Source organism: Plecotus auritus (assembly GCF_963455305.1).
Source record: "Plecotus auritus genome assembly, chromosome: 3".
Lineage (NCBI taxonomy): Eukaryota > Metazoa > Chordata > Mammalia > Chiroptera > Vespertilionidae > Plecotus > Plecotus auritus.
This window is the reverse complement of record NC_137772.1, coordinates 176,885,439-176,910,055: the sequence shown is the minus strand read 5'-3', so window position 1 is coordinate 176,910,055 and position 24,617 is coordinate 176,885,439. Positions and strand designations below refer to the sequence as shown.

The 24,617-nt window shown below is 44.5% G+C and overlaps 1 protein-coding gene across 5 annotated transcripts in view; it reads right to left on the bottom strand.

Moving 5' to 3' along the window:
* FMNL3 (formin like 3) overlaps positions 1–23,327 on the bottom strand; it is a 61,039-nt gene extending 37,712 nt beyond the window's left edge. For 2 of the 5 annotated variants that reach the window (XM_080662815.1, XM_080662817.1), the window contains exon 1: positions 22,925–23,327. In XM_080662815.1, coding sequence (XP_080518941.1) covers positions 22,925–23,050 — 126 coding nt within the window. In that variant the 5' untranslated portion in view covers positions 23,051–23,327. The remainder of the gene's footprint in view (positions 1–22,924) is intronic. The other 3 variants (XM_080662816.1, XM_080662818.1, XM_080662819.1) reach the window with 2 other exon arrangements.
* Positions 23,328–24,617: the final 1,290 nt, after the last annotated feature.

Below are 24,617 nucleotides of genomic sequence, written 5' to 3'. Positions count from 1 at the left end.
AGCAGAGGCCAGTTGGGGGCAGCACTCCATCTCAGCCAGTGCACCAGCTACGGACCCAGTCTGGTGTTCCAGGAGTCTCATTATAAGTCCAGGAGCTTATTATCAAACCATGAAATTTAATTACTCCCTTCCTACTTCCAGATTACATGTGGGAGAGGCATGACTCCTGCTTTATGGAAGGGTAAACTGAGGCCCAGCATGGGCACACGTCGGTCACAATTCCTATCAGCTGGGGAAAGGCACTACAAGTCCTCTGTCTCTCTTTGCCTTTTCAATTGCTCTCAAATGGGGTCCATCCCCAGCCTCAATGGTCCTGTTCTCTTTGAGGAGGAATCATATGACCCCAGGCTGCTCTTGATCCATGAGCCATCCTCCCAACACAGTCCCTCCCTCCTCCTGTCTTTAAGGCCAGAGCTTGACAACAGAGGTCATATCTGCCCACACCCCAACTCCATCTTTGAGTGTCCCAGCTTTTTTACATCTCCTCTGATTTCCAGCTAGCAAAAAACACTTCTTTGGAGTCAGACTTCTGAGAATTCACACCTCATGACCCAAAGACACCCTAAATCTTCTCTGCTTCTCACAACATCTGTAGTCCAATGTGCCATGTTCACTCAGGGTCATGGAGGAGAAGAAAAACATTTGCTGGCACTTTTCTCAAATGATCTCACTGCTCTCAATAACCACTGGCGGTAAATGTTATTATTCCTGTTTAACTGGGGAGAGAATTAAGAAACTTAGATCAACTGGCTCAAGGTCACACAGAAAGAGGCAAAACCCAGATTCAAACCCAGATATGTGGCCTCCCCAACATAATTTTTGTCAGGACATGGCTTTTTCTACCATGTCCTGGCATCTCCTTATAAAGAAAACAAATCTCCATTTCTAATTTGGGAAGGTCCACCTGCATTTGTCTGGCTAGCCTTGGCTGATCATTAAACAGCACTTCCCTGTCCAGCCCAACTGGGTTGGAACCAGCTTAACGAAGTATGTGGGCCAGACACCTGAAGTTTAAGGCTTTTGTCTCAGAGTAAGAGGGTGATCATGCAGAGCAAAGGGGCAAGGGAACTGCCCTCTTGGATACCACATGGTGACAATGCCTTCATATCTGAATGGCATTGCAAACATTCAAACTGCTATAGATAAAAGCATGGGCTTTGGAATCAGGGATGATCTAGATTTGAATCCTGGTACTTTTCATGAGATAGTGGGAAAGTTATTAAACTTCTCTGAACCTGTTTCTACATCTATAAAATGTGAATTATAAGATCTACCTCTTATAATGCTCAAGGAAAGGGATGAATGACTGGAAGGACTCTGCACGGTGCCTGGCACAGTGCTCTATAAATGGTAACTGGAAGGAGCTGTTCCAGGAGTTGCAGCTGACTAGAGTTAGCTTCTAAGCACACAAGCAAAATGTAATTTCACAGTTCTTTAAAATACATAATAGAATGTATAGATATAGCTAAGCAGTATAGGTTAAATATATTTACGTGTTTATTTCTCTAGGTTACAGCAATTGCACACACATCCCTTTGAAAGATAAGACTGGGATACCAACAGTCACCCAGGGAATTCACAAAAAAGCTGGGACCAAAATTCAGAGAGACAGAACTGAATCACTGACTAAGGTGCCTGCTGAGTGATCTGGGACAATTCCTCTGACCTTTTGGAGGAGATTTTGCTAAGTTGTCATTCATGTTCTGCTGTCAAATCCCTCTCATTGTCTCCTGACATCCTGTGATCTGCAAACCTGAGGTCTGATTCTGCCACAAATCTGTTTTTGGCTCCCTCAACTAACTCCTCTTTTCAACAACTCTGCTTCTCTCCTTGTGACATTGCTTAAGTCCTCTAAGCTGTCCCTCCCAGTCACTTGAAGGACTGTGCTATCTGTGGGAATATAGAGAAAAGCATGAGAATGTTTCAGCCCTAAATTTAATTGACCAGTAGACATTGATGATTCTCAAATATGTGTTTCTATCTCAGACTTCTTTGAGCTTCAGCTTTAAATATCCAACCGCCCAATAGACTTTTCACCCAGACTTCCACAGGCTTTGCAATTTCACATATCCCCAACTAGCCTCATCACTTTCCCTCCTATATTATTTTTCCTCTTGTATTCTCTCTCTCTCTCTCTCTCTCTCTCTCTCTCTCTCTCTCTCTCTCTCTTAATTTTATTTTTATTGATTTCAGAGAGGAAGGGAGAAAGAGAGGGAAAGATAGAAACATCAATGATGAGAATCATTGATTGGCTGCCTCCTGCATGCCTCCCACTGGGGATTGAGCCAGCAACCCAGGCATGTGCTCTTGACCAGAATCAAACCCAGGACCCTTCAGTCCACAGGCTGACGCTCTATCCACTGAGCCAAACTGGCTAGGGCTCTCTCTCTCTCTCTCTCTCTCTATCTCTATCTCTATCTTTTGTACTCATCCAAGGATATTTTCTTATTCATTTCAGAAAGAAAAGCAGGGAAAAGGAGAGAGAGAGAGAAAAACATCAATGTGTGAGAGAAACACTGACTGGTTGCCTTTCATACCCACCCCTACCAGGGATTGAACCCGCAACCTAAGTATATGCCCTGACCGGGAATTAAACCCGGGACTGTTTGGTGTACGGGACAATGCTCCAACCAACTGAGCCACGTTGGCCAGGGCTCTCCTGTATTCTCTTAATAAATGGCAACTCCATCTAACTAATCTAACACGCTAGAAATTTGGATGTTATCCTTAATCCCTCCTTTTCGCTCATCTCTACCTTCTGAATGTCAAATGTAATCAGTCATCAAGTTCTCAAAATTTAATCTTTGAAAGTATTTATTGACTCTGTCCCTTCATCTCCACCATGCAAACCAGCCCTGGTTTTTGCTCCATCATTGTCACCACACTACCAGGCCTCCCATTCGGCCGCCCATCTCCAATTCTGATTCTCTCCCACGGCTGCTGACCAATCTGCCCACAACTCAAAATCTGGCCATACCATTCTCCTACAGAAAGCATGAGTCCCTTCCACATGGCATTCAAAGCCCTCCTTATCACTTCAGCCTCCACTCCCTCCACTCTCTGCCTTACACCTCACACTCCAACAGCCCCGAGCAGCTGCATGAGGATTCTCTGAATACATCATGCTGTCCTCCCTGCCCATGCTGGCCCCTCTACCTGAAATGCTTTCTTGCCCACACTTGTGCAACTCCTAATTATCCCTGTAGCCAATAGGGATTTCCTCCTTACAGGCAGTGTTCCTCTGGCTCCACCTCTCCCCTGTGTTCCCTGATGCTCCTGCATAGCTGTACCATTGCTCTTCCCAAGCCGTATACTGCAATTACATGTTTAATGTGTTTGTCTCCCCTTCTAGACTGAACTCCTTGGGCAGACATTGTCTTGGTCATCTTTACTTCTCTGGCATTTAACACAATTCTCCAAGTGTCCAATAAATGCTTGTTGAGTGAATGAACACCAGGCTGCACTTGGTGAGTCTCTGAGGGCTGGTATCATGTCCCTTTCCATGTCCAGGCAGGAAGATGACACCTTAACCATTCTCAGCTCGCCACCTCAGAGGCCCTGCACACTACCAGGCTACTGATGTGAATCTTCACCTGCCTTGCCATAGAATAAGACTGGGGTGAGCTCCCTGCCATCTTGCCTCTAAGACCATCAGAGGCAGCTAGCACTGCTTTTACAATGTTATGATACCATCTTGACATTTTCTTGGGCATTTATAGGCAACAAGTACTAAAGTAGTTTCTTTATAGTTTTTGGAGGGAATCAACTGAGAAGCCAGATGCCATCAGACACTCTCTAGCTGACTACCCCTCAAATCCTGAGTTCTCTTAACTGGCCCCACATATACACATAACTTTTAACAAGGACATTCTGGGGAAATGACAAATAAATGCTTTGGGAGCTCAGGGGGGATCTGTTGCCCCATAAATGCACAAGGTTCTTAATTCCTTAGTCACTAATGATGCCAGCAGTAATTAACCAAGCCCAAAGGGAGCAAATAATAGCTGCTATTGGGCCATCTATCTGGAATTCATGCCAGATGCATCAGAAATAATGTGCAGACGTGAGCACTTTACAAGGGATTCACCAAGTGCCCTGACTGCCAGAGCCTGAGGATAATGAGTGCTTGTGTGATGCTGATTCTGCTGAGAGGCAAGTAAAAACAAAATGCCACAACCACAAACAAGAAGTCTGTCCAAAGTAAAGGGCCCAAGCATACTCTGGACACAGAAGGTTCCTATAAAGATGCTCCTTCCCAGTTAGCTATCTCTCATCAATCGTTTGAAAATATTGTCTGGACCTTACTCTAAGGCTGGCATTGAGGGGAGGGAAGTGTGTGATCTTCAATCTGCAAATGAGCCCACATAACAGAGGCCCACACCCTGAGTTCAATAAAGTCCCAGGAGCACAGTACTCAGCCTCAGCAGGCCTGTACTGGCTGTGCTGGCATTGGTAAATACCCCAGTGCCGAAGGCTCTTGAAGTCCAATCCTTCCATGGCTGTACTAGAGATGAACTGGGCTAAAAGACAGGCCAAGGGCAACCCAGGTTCCTGGAAGTCCTAAGGCCTGTGGAGAGGTCATGACAAAGCCAACATCATCAACTAGGATGACAAAGTGACTAATGTGTGGTGTGCATTTTAGTGATTTCACAACTCTGAGGTACACAAAACCAGTCCCTACCCATCAACAATAACTCATATTTCTTAAATATTCTCATTGGATCCCTTAATACCAGATTTCTGACTTCAAGAGGTTAGTGGTCTTAGAATATTTCTACTTAAAATTTACTGAGCACCCACTCTGCCAGACACTGCCCTGGATCCTTTAATGTTATTTAATCCTCACAAAATCCCTGGAAGCTAAGTAGTATTATCTTGATTATACAAATAAAGAAATTAAGGCTCAAGGAAGTTAAGGCACTGGCCACGGTCACAGTGCTAATAAACGGCAGAACCAGGATACCAATCCAAATTCATTGAGCCACAAAGCTCTTGCAAAAAAACCTGGCTAAGCACCTGGTCACAGGCAGAAGGAATCCCTGATCTCCTTGCAGTTTCCCAGGCCAGACTTATTCCTCCTCTAGCCAGGAACACACAGAGTGACTTCAGGAAATCTTGAGAGAATCAGGCTTGAGGAGCCCCTGGAAAAATAAGCATCTATTTACAGTTAATCAGCACCCTGCCCACCCCTGCAGACAGTTCTGACAAGTGGAGCAGGGAAGAGGCAACCACAGGCTCTGACTGGGCCCACCTGGGGTTAGAACCCAGCTGGCCCCACATGAGCAATGATCTGAGCCCTGCCCAGACTGGCTGTGCTGCATGGGGAGCCCCTTCCTCGGAGAAACACTCAGAAGCCAGGATCTAGAGTCCACAGATAGCTACCCTTCACTATTTTGCCCCAAATTTGCCTTGTCACCTCATCTAAAATATTGCCTCATTACTCTCTATCCCCTTAACTTCTTTCTCTTCATGGCACTCACTGCTACTTAACATTTATTACATATCTGTATATTTGTTTATTGTTCTCTCCAACAACAATCTGAACATTACGGGACAGGTCTCTTTTGTTCACTATGGTACCCCTTATGTCTAAAATACAGAGTAAATACTCAATAAATTATGTTGAATGAATGAGTGATCGTACAATCAAACATTTAAAAACTCTACTTCCAACCCAGTAAGCTACATAAGCAAGACAAACAATGCTGACTTCCCAGGAAGTCCCATCAAACCTGTCCTTGGACCCTAATGTTCTTCCCAAATATCTCCCTAAAGTCCCCCACAAATTACCCCCTGGCCCACAGACTTAACGCACCCCAGAGCAGGCACTCAAGGGAGAAAATGGAGCAGAGCCTAGGGAGGAGACACATTTCTCCTCCAGTTAAATACAGCCCAGGACCTCGGCAAATTAAAAGCTCCCTCTTTACTGAATCCACTGAGCTTTAGTTATAGGTCGTACTTTTTATTTTTGTAACCAGCCAATCCACCAAATTATAGGCTCAGGCCACCGGGAGACACGCCAAACACTGGGGCCAGCCTAGCAGAGGCACTGCCCTTTCTGGCCTGAGTGGGGGTATAGAGCTGAGGGCTGAGTACCAGTCAAACCTGAAAGGGCAGAGGGCATGATAGCTTTGCCGGGCAGACTTGAGTGAGAAGCCCAGTCTCACTCAGGCCAACATGCTGCCCAGAGGGGAGCCAGATTCCAGGGCTTTCCACACAGCAGCCACAGTGAATTCTTAAAACTATAAAGCACATCAGGTCACTCCCCTGCAATTAATATTTGAACTCCAAGGCCACAAAGGTCCCTATGACCTGGCCCTGCTCACTTCTTTTCTGCTTTCTCGAACATCTTTTCAGCATCCTTTCAACCAATCTGGCATTCCTTCAGTCCCTCGAATGTGCAAAGTTCAGGGCTTGCATAGGTTGTTCTCTCTTCCTAGAAAACGCTTCCCCCCAGGTCTTTATGTAGAGTTGTAACAATGGATCAGGGTGGGTGGGTCTGCAAGATTGGAGTAGAGAGACCACTAAAGTGTCTATTACAACAGACTAGGCAAGTGATAAGGGCCAACTAAAGCAGTGGCAGTACATATGGAGAAGAGAGAGGAGAAGAAGCCTGGAGTGACTTCCACATGTGTGGCCTGGATGATACCTGGGAGAGGGTGCCATTCCCCTACACTCTGCCCTAATATCGTGTTCATGAAAACACTAGCAGGTAGAAAGTGGCTCACAAACATTGGACACTAATACTATGCAATGAGATGTACTGAACAGCTACTATGAACAAGGTGTTGTTGATCATACAAATTAATTAGTACAAGACAACATTTTACTCTAAAGGAAGGTAAGATAGACTTGGCAAAGGAAAGAATTAGCCCCAAGCTTGGCAACTAGAAATGGAAGCTTCTACATTTTTGGACTTCTGCAGTTCAGAGGTAACCTGTGGGATTATCTTCTATCCAGCTTTACTTAAAGCAAATTATTCTGATTCTCTAATATGCAAGGATTAAGCATTTATTTCTCATAAACTGCAATGATTCAACTAAACAAACCAACCCATGAGTACCCAGAAACCACATACCATCTAATCTCTACTCCTCATTGAAAGGTGGGCAGGAAGGCCTCCATGGCCTTTTCTAACTATCAGGGGCTCTTCAGACAAAACTCTCTGTGAACTGACCATCCGTTCTGATCCAAGCTCATCTCTCTGTTTGTAATGGGACTCCTCTATCCTAGCAGACAGGTTTCCAGGCTGCCCCCTCATACAGCTGGCTCATTCTTCCTCGTTAATCTCCTCCCATATGCTCTGGCCTACAACAGCCTCCTCTCTCCTGATCCACACCTGTCACCTTTAAGACTTGACTTAAAGTCAATGCCCTCCTTAGAGCACTGCCTGACTAGCAATCCTATGCTGACCCTTCGCTGACTCTCCAATCCTTCTGTGCCGGTAGCTGTGTGATACCCATGCCTTATGATCTCATTTCGTATTCAAAATACACATGATTGGGCCCCAGCCAGGTTGCTCACTGGTTAGTGTCAGCCCACAGACTGAAGGGTCACAGGTTTTATTCTGTTCAAAGGCACGTATCTCAGTTGCAGGCTTGATCCCCATCCCCAGTCAGGGAATGTGCAGGAGGCAACCAATTGATGTGTCTCTCTCTCTCTCTCTGTCTCCCCACTCCAACTTTCTTCCACTCTCTCTGAAAAAAATCAATAGAAAAAAATATCCTCGGTTTAGAATTAACAACAAAAAAGTACATGTGACTGAGCAAAAAATAGTATCCCCATATTATGGATAAAATAACTGAGGCACATAGAGATCCTCATAGATAACTTGTTTTAATTCTCTAGTTTTTCAAAGTACAGTTCAAAATAAATACTCTGAAAAAAAAATATTCTGTCTCTCCAACTTAGTGGGCATTGTCTTCTATTTCTTTGGTATTCTCCAAAGCACTCAGAAAAGTGCTATGTATTCAGCAGGCATCTAAGACACATTTCCTTAATAAATCAAGAAAGGAAGGAAAATGAAATGAAAGTAGAAAGTTTCTTATAGACTTCCAAGGCTCTCTGTCTCTGGCCTTCAATTAGAGAGGAGCCTTAGTTATGCTCTCTCCTAATAATCTGTTCTTTGCCTCTCAGGGAAATATAATTTATAACTAAATATTTATTTGTTTAATGTCTTTCCCCATGAAGGCAAAGGTGATAATTTGTTTTTTTCACCACTGTATACCCCGTGGTATCACTGGCACAAAGAAAGTAAAAAATACAAAAACTTGTTGAATAATGAGTGTTCTGGTGGGAGCGCTGAGATTCAAATCCAAGTATGGCTGACCCCAAAACCCAAACCTTTCCACCACACCTCTTCGCAAAGGAAGACTTGTACTGGAACTTCTCCTATATTCTGCCATAATCTACACAATCACCTCCAAAGCAGCACTGAGGGCAAAGAGGGCTGATCCTGGAAAGAGGAGGAAACTGTAGTTAAGGATATGAGCTTTGGAGTCAGATTGTTGGATTCAAATCCAGACTTCAACACGTAACTGTATGATCTAAATGAGCTATGTAACCTCTGTGGACCTCAGTGTCCTCACCTATAAAATGGAGATAATAATAAGTATTTCATAGAATTGTGATGATTAAATGAGATAATGTATGTAAAGAGCTTTGCATGGTGCCTGGCATGAGATTAGCACTCAATAAATGTTAGCTATTAAAATTATGAGCTATCCATATTCCTGGGAGACAAGAATCTAGAGAATGTGGCTTCCATGGGGGTCAGGGCTGCTGAACTGATCTGACTTTGGGAAGCTCAGCTGCAGTGAAGCCCAGAGCTTATGTGTATTCTCTTTGCTGACTTGACCTGTTACAGTTCTGCTAAGGCTGAAGGTGCAGCTTGCACTGGCCTGGAAATGAAAGAGGTTAAAAATACCCAGACTGGCTGTGTCTGGGGACCAAGACCATGCCTACTTTTAAGAACTTAAAATACAGCTTCAGGGCAGAAGAGCAGCTCTTAGGATTCTTTCTACTCTGAAAACTAGCACCAAGCTCAGCACAGGGGAGGGAAAGGGCTTGGCCAGTTGCTGACCCCACTGGTGGCCTGTCTCCCTTTTCTTCTCTTCTTTTGGCTCAGTGCAGAGAATAAGAGAAAGGAGTTTTCTTTTTTTGCAATAAAAGTTGAGTCTTCCTCCCCTATTTTTATTCTTCCTTTTTCCTTAAAGAAGGAATGAATACATTTTAAAAAATCAATCAACTCAAAAGCTTATAGAATAAAAAAATGAGTCACTGTTCAGCCCCAACAGTATCCACCCCCCTCCTTAGGTCATCATAGTTAACAACTTGTGGTGATTCCTCCTGGCCTTTTTTTCTATATATTAACAGACAAACGTGTGGCTTTATAAAGCATTATATATAGTCTTCTTTCAATTGCCTTTTTAGATGATTATATTTACACACACACGTACATATCTTGGGAGATTCCCATCAACCACAACTGTTTATTGGGTGCCTACCTGGCTGTATAGTGATAAGCATACATAAAGTCTCCACCTTCACGGAGACAACAGTCTGAAGAGACAGATCCTATATAATAAAAGCCTGATATGCTAAGTATTCAGTCATCCAGTTGTCTGTTCAACCAATCAAAGCATAATATGCTAATGATATGCTAAGGCTGCTCAACCGCTTGCTATGACATGCACTAACCACCAGGGGGCAGACGCTCCAACTGGTAGGTTAGCTTGCTGCTGGGGTCCAGCGATGGGGACTGAGTGAGATGGGCCGGACATGCCCTGGAGCCCTCCCGCAGTCCCTCCCTGGCTTGCCAACCTCTTGTGCCCCTCACCAGCCAATCATGCACCAGTGGGGTCCCTCAGCCTGGCCTTCACCCTCTCGCAATCTGGGACCCCTCTGGGGATGTCGGAGAGCCAGTTTTGGCCCAATCGCGCAGGCCGGACCTCTAGTAATAAATAAACAAGCAAATAATTTCTAAATGGAAAATAATACCAAAAAAATGAATAGGACACTAAGACAGAAAATAATAAGGAGAAATGTCTCTCTGAGAGAAGGCATTTTTAAAACTGAGACCTGACACATAAGCTGGATCAAGCCATTTGAAGAGCCAGGGAAAGGGCATTCCAGGAGAGGAAACATCTTGTGCAAAGGACCTGAGACAGAAAGGAATTTGTCCTGAACTGAAAGAAGGCTAATGTGAAGCTTAGTAAACAGGAAGGCAAGTAAGGTTAGAGAGGTCAGCAGGAGCCAAATTATGCAGTCCCTAAGGGCCAAGGCCAGGACTTTGCTTTTTTTTTTTTTTTGGTACTAAGCAGGGGAATAATGCTAGTTGATTTATAGTTTAAACTTGGCTGTGTCCCTGGCCAAGTGGCTCAGTTGGTTGGAGTGTCGTCTTGATACACCAAGGTTGCAGGTTTGATCCCTGGTCAGGGCACATGTAAGAAGCAACCAATGAATGCATAAATAAGTGGAACAACAAATCGATGTTTCTCTTTCTCTCTCCCTTTCCCTCTCTCTCTCAAATCAATAAGTTTTTAAAATTTGGCTGTTTTGTGGAGAATGGATAAGAGGATGGAGAAAGGGACAGTAGAGGAAACTGGAGGCCAGTAGTTGGATGTAATACAAGGAAGAGCCGATATTGGCTTCGACTGAGGCAAGTAGCAGTAGAGATAGAGAGAATGGGTAAATCTGAGATATACCTTTGGAAAAAAAAACTTGGCAAGGCTTGCTGATAGATTGGAAAGGAGGAAGGGAGAAGGAAATATTAAAGATAACTCCCAGTATTTGCCTTGAGTAACTAGAAGATGGAAGAGAAATAGATTTGGGCAGGAAATGTACAATCGAGTTGTTTCCAGTTTTTTACTGTTAAACAATGCAGCTCCGAGGATCCTTTCCAGGCACCTTCATGCACATGTGTGAACAGTTCTATAGGGCAGTTTCCTAGAAGTGAGGTGGCTGAGTTAAAGGGTATGCATATTTGAAATTGATAAGCCCTATAAAATGCCTTCTAAAATGTCTGTACCAAATTACTCTACCATTAATAGTGTATTAATGTATCATAATGACAACCACGGACATTGTCAATCTTTAAAATTTCACCCAGATAATTAGTATTAAAAGTATACCATTTAAATGTTCACTTCCTTGATTTATAGTGAGGTAAAAAAAATTTTTCTTTAACTTCTAATTACATAACTAACACATAAGCACATTCTTCTTGCAAAAAATGTAAGCAGGATAAAGCTAAATTTTGACCCTTGTTTCTCCCATATGGTTCCCTCCCTGCAGCCTAGAGGTAACTATTGTTATCAGTTTTATTTGTGTCCTTCCAGAAAATTTTCTATGCATTTTTAAATCTATATATATAATCAAGGGTTAAGCATCTTTTAGAAGTTGCATTTCTAGCAGTCCTTTTAACATGAACAAAATATCTTACCAAAAATTTTTGCTGAAAGTAAGTGACATTTATTGGTAGCTGAGACCTTCGCTAAATCAGTTAACCCCTCTGAGCCCTGGTTTCATCACCTATAAAATAGAAGTAACTGTCTCACAGAGTTGTTGTCAAGTTAAATACAAAAGCATGCAGCATATACCCAACAAATGTTAATTCTCTTCCTTAATATATACAAGTTAAATCCAGGCATTTGGTGGAGACAAGAAGCTAAGCCATTCCTAAAAGAATGAGATGGAAGACTCCACACAGAAAAAAAAAAATGCTCTTACATTGTCCTGAAAAAACTTTTATTCATATAAGTAAGGACCCTCAAAAGATCTAAATTTTTCTTCAAAAAATTTAGTATGAAATATTCTGAGCAGTAAAAAAGAGGGTAGGCTTTTTGTTTTGTGTTTTGCTTTTGTAAGGTAGAAAGCAAGAGGAGACTGGATGCTCGCAGTCCCCTCTCATGCACAGCCTGGGAAGCCAAGTGTCTGGATAGTCCCGGAGACCTTAGGCCTGCAAGAGGGAATTGCATCTTTAGGCAAGCAATACCTCCCAACACAGGATAGAATCTAACCTTTGGGACATACTGCAAGAATACCGCTGGTTTCCCTGGCTTGTAAAAAGTTCATCCTGTCATCCCTACCTGGATGTTCCTGAGCAGTGGTCGCCAACCTTCCGGACCTCTCGGACCACCGGTTGGTGACCGCTGTTCCTGAGGATCTAGCTCAAAGGGGCAGACCCTACCACAAAGCTTCCTTAATCAAAGTTTAAATCAAAATGTCCAGGGGCCAGACTATCTCTCTCTGAATGGGAGTTAGCCAAGTTTCAACAAGCTCTTTTTGGAACCACCAACAGGCATTTTATCTGAACTGATAACCAGGGCTCTTCTCCTTAAAAAATATCAAGAGTACTGTTTGTATCAAGTACTGCAGTGGCTTCTCCTCACCCAACACTACCTTCCCATTCCTCTAGACTCAAGGCCAGGGAGGATTCCCTAGCAGATCCAAGAATGGGCTATCACCCGTCCCCCACCAAATAGCGCGCGCGTGTGTGTGTGTGTGTGTGTGTGTGTGTGTGTACACACGCGTGTATGCACATATGCATGGGAGGGGGAGGAGGAGGAGAATTAGGGGTCACAGGTTTAATCAGATTTTTAAAAGGGTCCCTAGCTGTAGCCTATTTGGCTCAGTGGATAGAGCGTCGGCCTGTGGACTGAAGGGTCCTGGGTTCAATTCCGGTCAAGGGCACATGGCCGGGTTGCGAGCTAGATCCCTAATAGGGGGCGTGCAGGAGGCAGCTGATCAATGATTCTCATTACTGACATTTCTCTCTCTCTCTTCCTCTCCCTTCCTCTCTGAAATCAGTAAAAAAATATTATAAATAAATAAATAAATAAGGGTCTGTTACCCAAAAGATTCAGAAGCACTGTTGAAAGATCTCTCAAATATATTCCCAAACTAGAAGAACTTTTACCCTGGTTTGACGAACTAACCAGAAGATAGACAAAGGTCAGCAGTGAAGTATGTATACCCCAAGCTGTTTCTCTCTTTCTTTTTCTTTAGAGGAAGAGGAAGGGAGAGGAAGAGAGAAACATTGATGTGAGAAAGAAACATCTATCAGTTGCCTCCCACACGTGCCCCAATTGGGGATGGAACACACAACCTGGGTATGTGCCCTGACTGGAAATTGAATCTGAGACTCGTCAGTGCGTGGGACAACACTCCAACTAACTGAGCCACACTGGCTCATACCAGCTTCTTCTTCTTCTTTTTTAATATATTTTTATTGATTTCAGAGAGGAAGGGAGAGGGAGAGAGAGATAGAAACATCAATAATGAGAATCATTGATTGGCTACCTCCTGCATGCTCTACACTGGGGATCCAAGCCCGAGCCCACAACCTGAGCAAATGCCCTGACTGGGAATCGAACCATAACCTCCTGGTTCCTAGGTCTATGTTGAAATATTGGGCCACGCTGACACACAGGCCAGGCCCAAGCTGCTTCGTGGTAAGTTTCAGAGTAGAGCCCACAGAACAGAGGGAATCAAGCACTAAACCTCAGGTAGAGGTAATAAAAAGAGATCTGCCTCTAATAATAGGAAATGGGAAAAACAAAGAAAGCACCAACAACTATGGCTCTGCCTTCACTTTTACTGCTCTTGTAGCTTCATCTCTAACTGAAACACAGGGCAACGGAGGTAAAGATTAGTAGAAGAGGATTCTCAGCAGGGGTGTTTATCAGCATTGTGGATAGGATCATTCTTTTTTCTTTTTCTTTTTTTTTTTTTTAAACAAAGACTTTATTTTATTGAAATCTTTTCTTTCCTATCTGCTTTCTCCTTAATGCCTTCTACATTCTTTTTTTTTTTTAATATATTTTATTGATTTTTTACAGAGAGGAAGGAAGAGGGATAGATAGTCAGAAACATCGATGAGAGAGAAACATCGATCAGCTGCCTCTTGCACACCCCCTACTGGGGATGTGCCCGCAACCAAGTTACATGCCCTTGACCGGAATAGAAACTGGGACCCCTCAGTCCGCAGGCTGACGCTCTATCCACTGAGCCAAACCGGTTTTGGCTTTTCTTTTTCTTTTAAAAAAAAATATTTTTATTGATTTCAGAGAGGAAGAGAGAGGGAGAGGGAGATAGAAACATCAATGCTGATAGAGAATTATTGATCGGCTGCCTCCAGCATGCCCCACACTGGGGATGGAGCCCACAACCCAGGCATGTGCCCTTGACTGGAATCGAACCCAGGACCCTTGAGTCATCAGGCTGACGCTCTGTCCACTGAGCCAAACGGGCTAGGGCAATAGGATCATTCTTTATTGTGTGAGGATGACCCAAACACCTTAGGGTGGTTAATATCCCCCCTCCCCTCAATGTGATGAACAAATCCTCACGTGTTTCCCAAAACTCCCTGTTGGGACAATACCTCCCCATTTGAGAACCACTTTAATTTATAGAAACAGAGGTGCTATACTGGGTACTGTATAGGGCGCAAACAATTATTTGTATAACCTTTATAAATTACAAAGTATTTTCACTATTTTTTTTCTACTTTAAGCTTCCTCCAGACACTGTAAGGAAGGTGTTATCATCACTCATTTCATAAAGGATGAAATTGGCTCAGAAAAGTTCTGGTTTGGCCCAGTGGGGAGAGGGGGGAGCGGGGAAGGGGAAGGCTATAAAGCTGGATCAGAACCCAAGTCTTCTGACTCCAAACTTTCAAACCATCCTGAACCAGCAAGAGTCTCACACCAACTACTTCCACGGAGAATGGATTTTTTTTTTTTTTTTTTTTTTAGGTTACATGGGAAACTCTGGGAAGATCTAGGGATTGGCTCCCCAGCTCCCTACACAGAAGCTGGGAAAAACTAGCAGAAATTAACTCTGCTCTAAGTTGTAGGTAGTTCTTGAAACGGTATCAGGATAAAGTACCCAAATACCAGCTTACTTAGAGAGGGATGAGCAATTGGAGGAGGGCTATGACATTCTCTAGTCTAGATCTGAGTAGAAATGAGCAAGCTGGGGAAGAGAATACATACATGCCTTCCCTGTTAATATTTTTAGACATCCAGAGGCAAGACTACCAACCCATCTCCAGCCCTGATGATAACGCTAAGTTAAAGTGGTGGTAAAAGAGATGGGGAGGGGACAAGGGGAAGAGATGAGGACAGGGATTGAACCATCATGGGTATACAATAGTCTAAACCGTTCCTCTTCTGGCAAAATTTGTCACAAATAATTCTGTTAGCTCCTTGCAGTTCTAAACATTATTTAGAACACCTTTCAAGAAACTCCAAGTACTTTATAAACTGAAAAGAATATGCATATTAGTAAAGTTGTGAGGTGATGTAAGACAGAAAGGTTAAGAAAATCTGAAAAGCAGATTCTGAAAGATGAAAAGAGAAGTAGAATGGAGGGTGGGAGGCAAAGACAACCAGAGTATCTCAAGGACAGAGATGCAACCCAATAGCTCCATATCTTTCTTGGGGGCTCATTCTCCCCCGTGAAAGGAAAACAAAATACCACGATGTGGCTCTGCTGAGGGAGGCAAAAGAGAGACTAGAAATGGGAACTCAGGAATTCCAGCTGCCCAGTTCACCTCTTTTCTGGAATCCACTTTTCTTCATCATGGATGACAATCTTAAAATCCCCAAGTTCTCATCTGGGGCTTTTCTAAGAGGCATCCCTAAAGTATCCAGAGAGAAGCAAGGGTGGGGGGAAGCTGTGTAGAGACAGCACCCTATCTTATCTTCAAAGAAAAAGGTCCTTCCCTCTTCTCTAAAGTGCACTTCCGAAATGGAATGAACCCCCGGCCTTTCCCTGGCACTGCTTCAGTTCAGCTCAGACTTGGTAGAATGTCTCCCTAGAATGGAGGTGATCAGCCTGGCTGACCAGATAACACATGAACTTCAGGCAGCAGCACTGCGGTCCCCTGGGCCACTACAGTCAGTAGGGAGGATACTTTGGTCTTGACCACAGAACAGGGCCCTGGCTCCAGCTAGCCTTCCCAGGCAACCTCAGGGGCAGGGAAAGATCTGTGGTCTCATTTCCTCTCCACCTTGGCTTCTTTTTTCACTTCAATGAAGGTTAGCTCTATTTCCACCACCACCAGTTCCTGTTCTCATCAGCTGTAGCAGTTGTTTCCCCACAGATAGAGCTATGAAGCACTGCCACCTGGACTGTCCTAGCTACAGAAACAGACCTGAGTTAAAAGAGCTTTTTCATCCCAGATAAGACAGCAAGGAGAAGAAATTTTAAGGCACAGGAAGCAATTTCAAGAACACACAGTGAATACACTGGTGGTCATTTTATTATTTTTTAAATCTTACATAATAGTTATACGTGAGAAACATTTTATAATGGAAATGTGTGAAAATGTATACATTTATTACATAGAAATATGTATATATAATAAAATTCCAATAGAGAGCAAATGACACAAACAAAAGATGGCCAAAACACCTATGATGAAAGGTTGATAAAAATGCAAAGTAAAACAAGATATCAATTCTCATTAATGAAATTGGCAAAGATTTTTAAAAATTAAGTCATCCAGTAATTGTTAGTTTATAGAGAAAGGAAGACACTGACACTATGAATGGAAAAGCTAACAACTTTTTTAGAAGGCATATTTCTCAAAAGCCTTTTTTTAAAATATATTTTTTATTGGTTTTTACAGAGAGGAAGGGAGAGGGATAGAGAGTCAGAAACACTGATGAGAGAGAAACATCAATCAGCTGTCTCCTGCACACCCCCTACTGGGGATGTGCCTGCAACCAAGGTACATGCCCCTGACCGGAATCGAACCTGGGACCCTTCAGTCTGCAGGTTGACGCTCCATCCACTGAGCCAAACTGGTTAGGGCTCAAAAGCCTTTAAAAGGGCTTTTGACCCAATAACTTGATTTCTCGTAATTTATCCTAAGAAAATAATCAGAGATGCACACAAATGTTTATGTACAGGATATTCATCACAGTGTTAATAACAGTAGCAAAAAGAGAGAGAAAACTATGAGGCAGTAAGAATATTTAAACAAATGAGAAAATGCTTAAAATAGTAAAATAAGCCTGGCTGGCATAGCTCAGTGGTTGAGTGTCAAACTATGAACGAGGAGGTCACGATTCAATTCCTGGTCAGGGCACATGTCTGGGTTGTGGGCTCAATCCCCAGTAGGGTGTATATAGGAGGCAGCTGAACAATGATTCTCTCTCATGATGTTTCTATCTCTTTCTCCCTCTCCCTTCCTCTCTCTAAAATCAATAAAAATATATTTTTAAAAAACAGTAAAATAGTCAGTTTATAAAACAATATGCATAGTATGATCCTAATTGTTAGAATATATATAAGTACACCAATATGTTAATAGAAGATAGTGAGATTACAGGTAATTTTTGTTGCTGTTGTTAATCCTTACCAGAGGATATTTTTCCACTTATTTTTAGAGAGAGTGGAAAGGAAGGGGAGAGACAGAGAGAGAGAAACATCGTTGGTTGTCTCCCACATGTACCCTGACCAGGGCGAGGGATCGAGCCTGCAACCTAGGTACATGCCCTTGACCTGAATCAAACCCTGAACCCTTCAGTCCACAGCCTGATGCTCTATCCTCTGAGCTAAACCAGCTAGAGCTTAATTCTCTTCCTTATACTCTTCCATATACTTTGTACTTTTTTATATTTTTAACTTCCAAATTTGCTTAATAAATGTGTATTATTTTCATAATCAGGAGAAAAGAAGCTATTCTCAATCCTCCTTCTTCTCTTTGAGGATACTTACATGCATTATTCTCTTTTTAGAAAACCATTTAGAAATATGTATTTAGGTACTTAAAAACATATCCTACAACCTGGCATGTTCAATTTTGGGTTTCTATCTTAAGGAAAGCTCTAAATACTGAAAAGTCTTTGTACACCAAGATGTTCATCACAACTTGTTTATGAGAGCAAATAACCTAAATGTCCAACAATAGGGAGATACTTAAGTAAACAATGGTCCATTCATTTGATGGGCCACTGTACAAGCATTTTTAAATGTTTACAATGATTAGCCTGGGAAACCTAATAAAATAACAACAAAAACACCCCAAAATGGGTATATATATATATATATATATATATATATATATATCACATTATATAAAACCCTATGCAGAGAAAAAAATAGAACATATTGGCTCCATTTGGTAAAGGAACTAAAAAAAATACGGATTTTTTTTTCTTCAACCGAAATCTTCAATCTTTTATTTTAATTGCCCATACTTTTTTTTGAGAATATTACTTTAAGAGAAATAGGAAACAAATCTAAATCTCCTTCTGGACAATGGAAACAATCCCAAATGACAAGGAATCCATTCCACCAGACCATCCCCACACATACATATACACACCTCCCTTAGTCTAAGGCAGGGTCACATGGGAAGGTCAAGCTCCTCTCTGTGTGGCCTAGGGTCTTCTCACTGAAGTCTCTATACAAGAGGGGTTCCTCTCACCTGCTGCTGCTGTCAAGGGCCCTTTCCCCCCACCCCACCTCCCGCCGCCAAGTTCTATTACAGCCAGAACTAATTCACCAAAATCTCCAGGGCTAGGGGGAAAATTTCCACCATGGCAATTTGGAACTTGATATTTAGTCCCAACTTTTCCCCATTCCCTTTCTGTGTCAAACAAGGCCCCGTCAAGGCCTCTTAGACAACTAGCACCCAGACCACCTTAGCCTCCAAATCAATGCTATACTTACTGCAAAATCCCAAGTCATCAGTCATCACCAGGGAAGTGTGAGAGGAGGAGCCACAGCAGGGACAGCCTGTCACACCACCCCTCCAACCCCCACCCCTGATACAGAGAACCTCCTCCTGAGGGATATTCTGGGCTTTTTCTGGCGTCAGAATCTTTAGACTGTTTCAAGTCTAAGTCAGTCAGCAAAGAGAAAAACTGTTATCCTTTCAATGCCCTTACAGTCCTCTACCTGCCCTTTCTATCTAAGGAAAGGCCGGTACTGGCCAGAATGCTAGCTTCTGAGTAATGAAGGGTGGACTGTAATCTAGTTGGTACCAAAACACAGACTGGTGCTTTATCAGACCAGAGATCAGCTCTCATCCCAGTATTAATAAAGAGGAGCCCCAATAACTACCCATCCCTAGACCTCTCAATACTCAACAGAATGGAAGCTGCTGCTCAGACTGGGGGGGAAGGAGGGGAAGAGGAGGGGGTGTAAGAAAGAATCCCAAAGAAACAGCATAACAGCAGCCTTGCAACCTTTTTCATATCGAGGCACCTAGAAAACAATACTATTTGTACAGTACGCAGGGTATGGTGGAAGCCAGATGGGACCAATAAGGGGCCTCAGCTACACCCAGGGATGAAGGGGAAGGGGGGTTGGTAGGGAACTCCTGGGCTGGGTTAGGATTCTTGGGATCAATGTCCTGAACAAATCACCTCATGACCTCAGACTTTGAGCTCTCCAACCTTGGCTGACAGGCTATAGGTCAGATCATGTGTCTGCATCAGAAAGCTGGGAGCCTGTGGTCTTGACTCAGCAATGATACAACTTCCTCAACCAGGGTGCTTTTCAGGGGGGTTTCCATAGATACATTGGGACTGGGGAAGCCCTCCATCTAACAGCAGCAGACATATCCTGAGATTGGCTTCATCAGACTTCTAAACTTAAAATCCCAATTTGGGAATACAAGTGGTCTCAGATCTAAATCATTGCTAAGAACTTACTTAGCATTTAAAATTACTACTTACTGAGCATGTAGTAGATGCAGACTTTGCTAAGTACTTGACTTCCAGTTTCATTAAATCCACATAACAATCTCATGTGGCAAATACTATTATTATCCCTATTTATAAGAGGAAACTGGGACTCAAAGAGATTAAATAACTTGCTTGAGGTCAAACACTTTTCTAACTAGAGACTAGAGAGCCAGTATTGAGCCTACTTTGACTTGAAAATCCAGATGCTTAACCAGGACACCAGTATGTCACCTCAACAAATCCCCCAAATACTATTTGGCTTTTTCTGAAAGCAAATCAATTATAGTAAAACTGACAATCTTGGAAAGAAAAGGATGAAAAAGGAGCAGCTTGTCTAACCCTTGTCTTGACTGTCTGACACAAGCAAGAAAAGCAGCTGCCCTGGCCAGTGTGGCTCAGTTGGGTGAGCATCATCCCATGCACCTAAAGGCCCTGTCAGTTGGATTCCCAGTCAGGGCACATGCCTGAGTTGCAGGCTTGATCCCCAGTAGAGGGAAGGCAGGAGGTAAGGCGATGTTTCTCTCTCTCTCTCTCTCTCTCTCTCTCTCTCTCTCTCTCTCTCCCTCTCCCTTCTTCTCTCTCTAAAATCAATTTTTAAAAAAACATATTAAAAAATGTTTCAAAAAAAAAAAAAAAGCAGCTAATCTATATTGAGTATCTACTGGGTGCCAAGCTCCTTACATACAGCTCACCTTTTTTCACAATACCACAGTATGGGTATTATTAGCTCCAAATTACAGATAAGTAAATCTATAAAATTTATAGATGAGGCTCAGACTGGTTAAGACAATTGCTAAGACAGAGCCCTGTTTTTTCCTACTACACTCTGTTTCTCCGGACTTCAAGAAATATACCTGAGCCGAAACCGGTTTGGCTCAATGGATAGAGCGTCGGCCTGCGGACTGAAAGGTCCCGGGTTCGATTCCGGTCAAGGGCATGTGCCTTGGTTGCGGGCACATCCCCGGTGGGAGGTGTGCAGGAGGCAGCTGATCGATGTTTCTCTCTCGTTGATGTTTCTAGCTCTCTATCTCTCTCCCTTCCTCTCTGTGAAATATCAATAAAATATATTTAAAAAAAAAAAAAAAAAAAAAAAAAAAAAAAAGAAATATACCTGAGACTATTCCAGGGTCAAACAGCCAACAGCTAGTATTGTTCCTGAAGGAGAGTAATATAGGGCATGTTTCAGTAGCAGAGGAAAAGAGATATTTAACAGCCCCTAGAGAACTCAAGTCCACAAGAAAGCACAATTTCCCTGTGTTGGAAAAGTGAGGTAAAATCCCCTTCTCTCTTAAGACAGCTAACTAGCCCTGGCCTGCCCTGTTCCAACCCCCATCAGCAGCAGCTCAGGCACACAGAACAAGACCAAAACAAAAGCCACAAGGAAACAAATCAAAACTTTATACCAAAAGGAAGGCTTGCAAGTGGGTGGTCCAGGCCCCTGATTAACCTGGGTTTTCTGGGTGCTCTGGCTAGTAATCACATGCATTTTGTGGATATTAAGCCATCAACTTGCCAACTAAACAAATTTATCAACCAAGCTCCAATGAGGACAAGATTGATTCTGGTTCTGAGCTCTCACAACAAATGGCCTGGCAGCCCCTACCTAAGGCAGCCCCCTACCCAGTCCACCTCTTTCTTTTTCTTTCTCTACTATTTCAGAGGCTACATCATGCCAGCTCACTGGGGGTTTTCACACCCCCACTGGAGTGCAGATTGACTCCCACTGTTTTTCCCAACAGTTGAGCTCTTGTTCTCAAGGGCACCAAGTCCCAGAGATGGCCACAGCACATTAGTAATCACTGACTCACCCCAACCCCCTTAGGAGGCATGGGGAAATGCAGAGGGCCACAGGATGTATGGCCCAGATCCCTTTGGCCCTCTGCAAAGCTGTGGGCAGAGAGGTGCCAGTAACACTGCTTCCCTTTAGGACCCCATGGATGCTCTCTGATCTGGCTGTGGTGCCAGTGGGCTGATGTCAGGCTCTGCACCATCAGAGAGACCAGGATCTCCAGACAGCTCCACTGATGCCAACAGATCTAATCTCACTATTCCAAGGCAGATGAAATCCAATAAGGCTGCTAAGTCCACAACTTATCCCCTCTCATGGGCAAAGGCAAAGTCAGCCCTTCAGGTCATACCAACATAACAGCAGCATTAACACTGCCTCTTAGAGAGTTCTTTGAGGAACTGGGCACTATTTCCCCAAGTCATTTATTTTACCTCTGTTAGTAAATATTCCATCACCTAGTTCACTTTCTTTCTCCAAAATTTCATTTTAGCTCCAACATATTTCTGGCTCCATCCCAATGATACCAGCTCCGATCCTCTCTACCCACGGAGCCACCGGAATCAATGTCCAATTCCCATACCAAATGAGAATTCCAAAGTCAGCTCTAAAAACTCATCTGTACAGATCATTTGGGAACCTTACAGAAAAACTAAAAAGAAACAGGCAAAGAACACAAATCAGCCTACTAGGGCTTAACATAAAAAGCAGGGGGGAGGGGAGGCAGGAAGGTTTGTGTATTGTTTCAATTGGAAAAATACACTAGTGAAATGGCTTATCCACATGTTCAGCCCTTTTAGGCAAATCCACTGTAACTTTGCAGGATGCCTGCAGGCCGTTCTGAAAATGAGTAGAATGGCATCACTCTTTATTCCACCTCCTTCAAGATCTGCCAGTCCCCTCCCCATTCCCCGTAACCTCCCCCAAACATCTGGTCCGGGCTGGGAGTGGGACCCACTCCCTGGAAAGCCTCCATATTAACACGAGAGGCAGTCTCCCCAGTCAGAGAGCCCTGACTTAGGCTGAAGAGTGGCCCGGCCCAAGCTTCTGAATTGAATTTCCCCGCACCAGCCAGAGGCTTAGGAATGAGAATCTAGGGGCCTGGGGAGAATGTCGGGGAAGTGGGGAGAAGTGAGAAGGGCAGCAGAAGGGAGGGCGGGGGGAGAAGTCTGGAGTCCTGGGCTGGGGACCCCTCCTCCTAAGTGTCCAGTGGTTGAGACCGCGGTCGTCCCCGACGGGGCTGACGGGGCTGTCCGGCCGGCCGGCCGGCCGGCGGCTGCTGAGAGGTTTCCAGAAAGGCACTGGAGGACGGGGTCTTTCGGAAGCCCTGACTGAAAGGGTGGGCCAGAGTGGGGACCGCGGCCAAATCCCACCCCGGGCGCTGCGACCTGGGGGGCGGTAGGAGGGGGAAGGGACTGGGCTCCGCTCTCACCAGCACCAGGGCGAACCTCTCTTCCAGCTCACAGGGCTCAGGCATCGGCATCTTGCCGGGCGGCGGCAGCAGCGAGACAGAGGGCGGTTCGCCCGGACCCCCATCGGCGCTCTCCAGGTTGCCCATCGCGGCGGGGCCCCCTTGGGGGCCTCAGCCCCCCACCTCCACTCCCGGGGGCCTTGGGCTTGGCCGCTCGATCCGGCTCTTCTCTCAGCGCCGATTCCCCGTCCTCACTCCTCGGCCCGATCGGGGACGCCGGGGTCTTCTCGGGGGTCCGCAGGCGACCGCCCGCAGCGAGGGCGGAGGCCGCGCAGCGGACAGCGGCTCAGAAGCTACCGGCACGGGGTCCACGACTCTAGCTCACACCCGCGCCTCGCCTCTCTCGGCGCACCAACCCGGCGCTGCCCCTCCCCGCCCCCCGCGCTCTTTCCCTTCCTCCCCCGCTCACCCTCCCTCCCCCCGCGCCCTCGCTTCCTCCCACCCACTCCCTGCCGGGACTCTGGCTTCCCCCCGCGAGCGCCGACTGGAGCCCGCTCGCCGCGCGCCCCATTCATGCAGGCCCCTCCTCCCGCCCCGCTCCCGCCTGCGCCTGATTGACGGCCGCTCCTGCCAATCACAGCGCCTCCCGCCCCCCAGCGGCCTCGCGCCTGGCGCCTAGCGCGCCCTGGCGGCCCTGGTGCGCATCTAATCACTGCATTTGCGGAGGGTGTGAGGTGTCGGTTTGGACAGTTGGGAAATGGACCCTTTTCCACGAGGAGCTTACAATGTATACAAATCAGTGAAATAAAGGGCAAAGTATGAAACGATAACTACAAGAGAAGTAGAAATAACTAGGGAGAGAGTAAATATGTCAGGAGTCATCATAAAGGAGATCATATTTGAACCTGACACTGAAGGATGAGGAAGACGCTGACCGACAGAAACAGGTGAAAAGGCGTTTAGGAGAGAACCTTACCACAGTTCAGAGGTTGATCTGCCTGGATGTGAAGCTGGAGGGGCAAGAGAAGAATGCTGTTCTGGGCTAAGTCTAATGGTGGGTCATTACTGATGATGTGATGGACATCTGTTTTTCCTGCCAGCCGAGCCTCCATCCCTCTTCCTCAAGTGATAGCACTCCATTTCATTTTAGGGAACCACCTCTTCCCTATTCCCAGTCCGTGTAGAACTGAACTTTACCCTGATTCCAGGGACCCCATGACTCAGGTCTGACCAGTCACGGGATTTTCTTCCTCTACCTTCGGCGATTGTTTTAGGAATTGACACTTGTCCCAAACCCAGAATATGACTCATTTCTAAGGCTTTCACTGGAGCAATCAGGAAAGAGGCACTCTCTTTCCAATGGGGTTGCTGAATTGTTCCAATGTAAATCTGGAGCTGCCGGTGGCCATCATGCCATCATCCATCACACCTCAAGCGTGCCTGAGAATGAAGCCAATGCAGAGGAAAGCAAAACTAAGACGTAAAGACAAAGTCCTAGTCACATGCTGAGAATCTACATCAAACCATGCCTGAAGTTAACACCTTGCCTTTTTATTCATTTATTCAACAAATACTTACTGAAAAGCTAATTATATGGCAAATACTGTTCTAGGCATTGAAGATACATCTGTGAACAAAAAAGGCATACATCTTGCCCTCTTGGAATTTACATTCTGGGTAGGAGAGAGGTAGACAGTAAGTAAGTAATAAAATA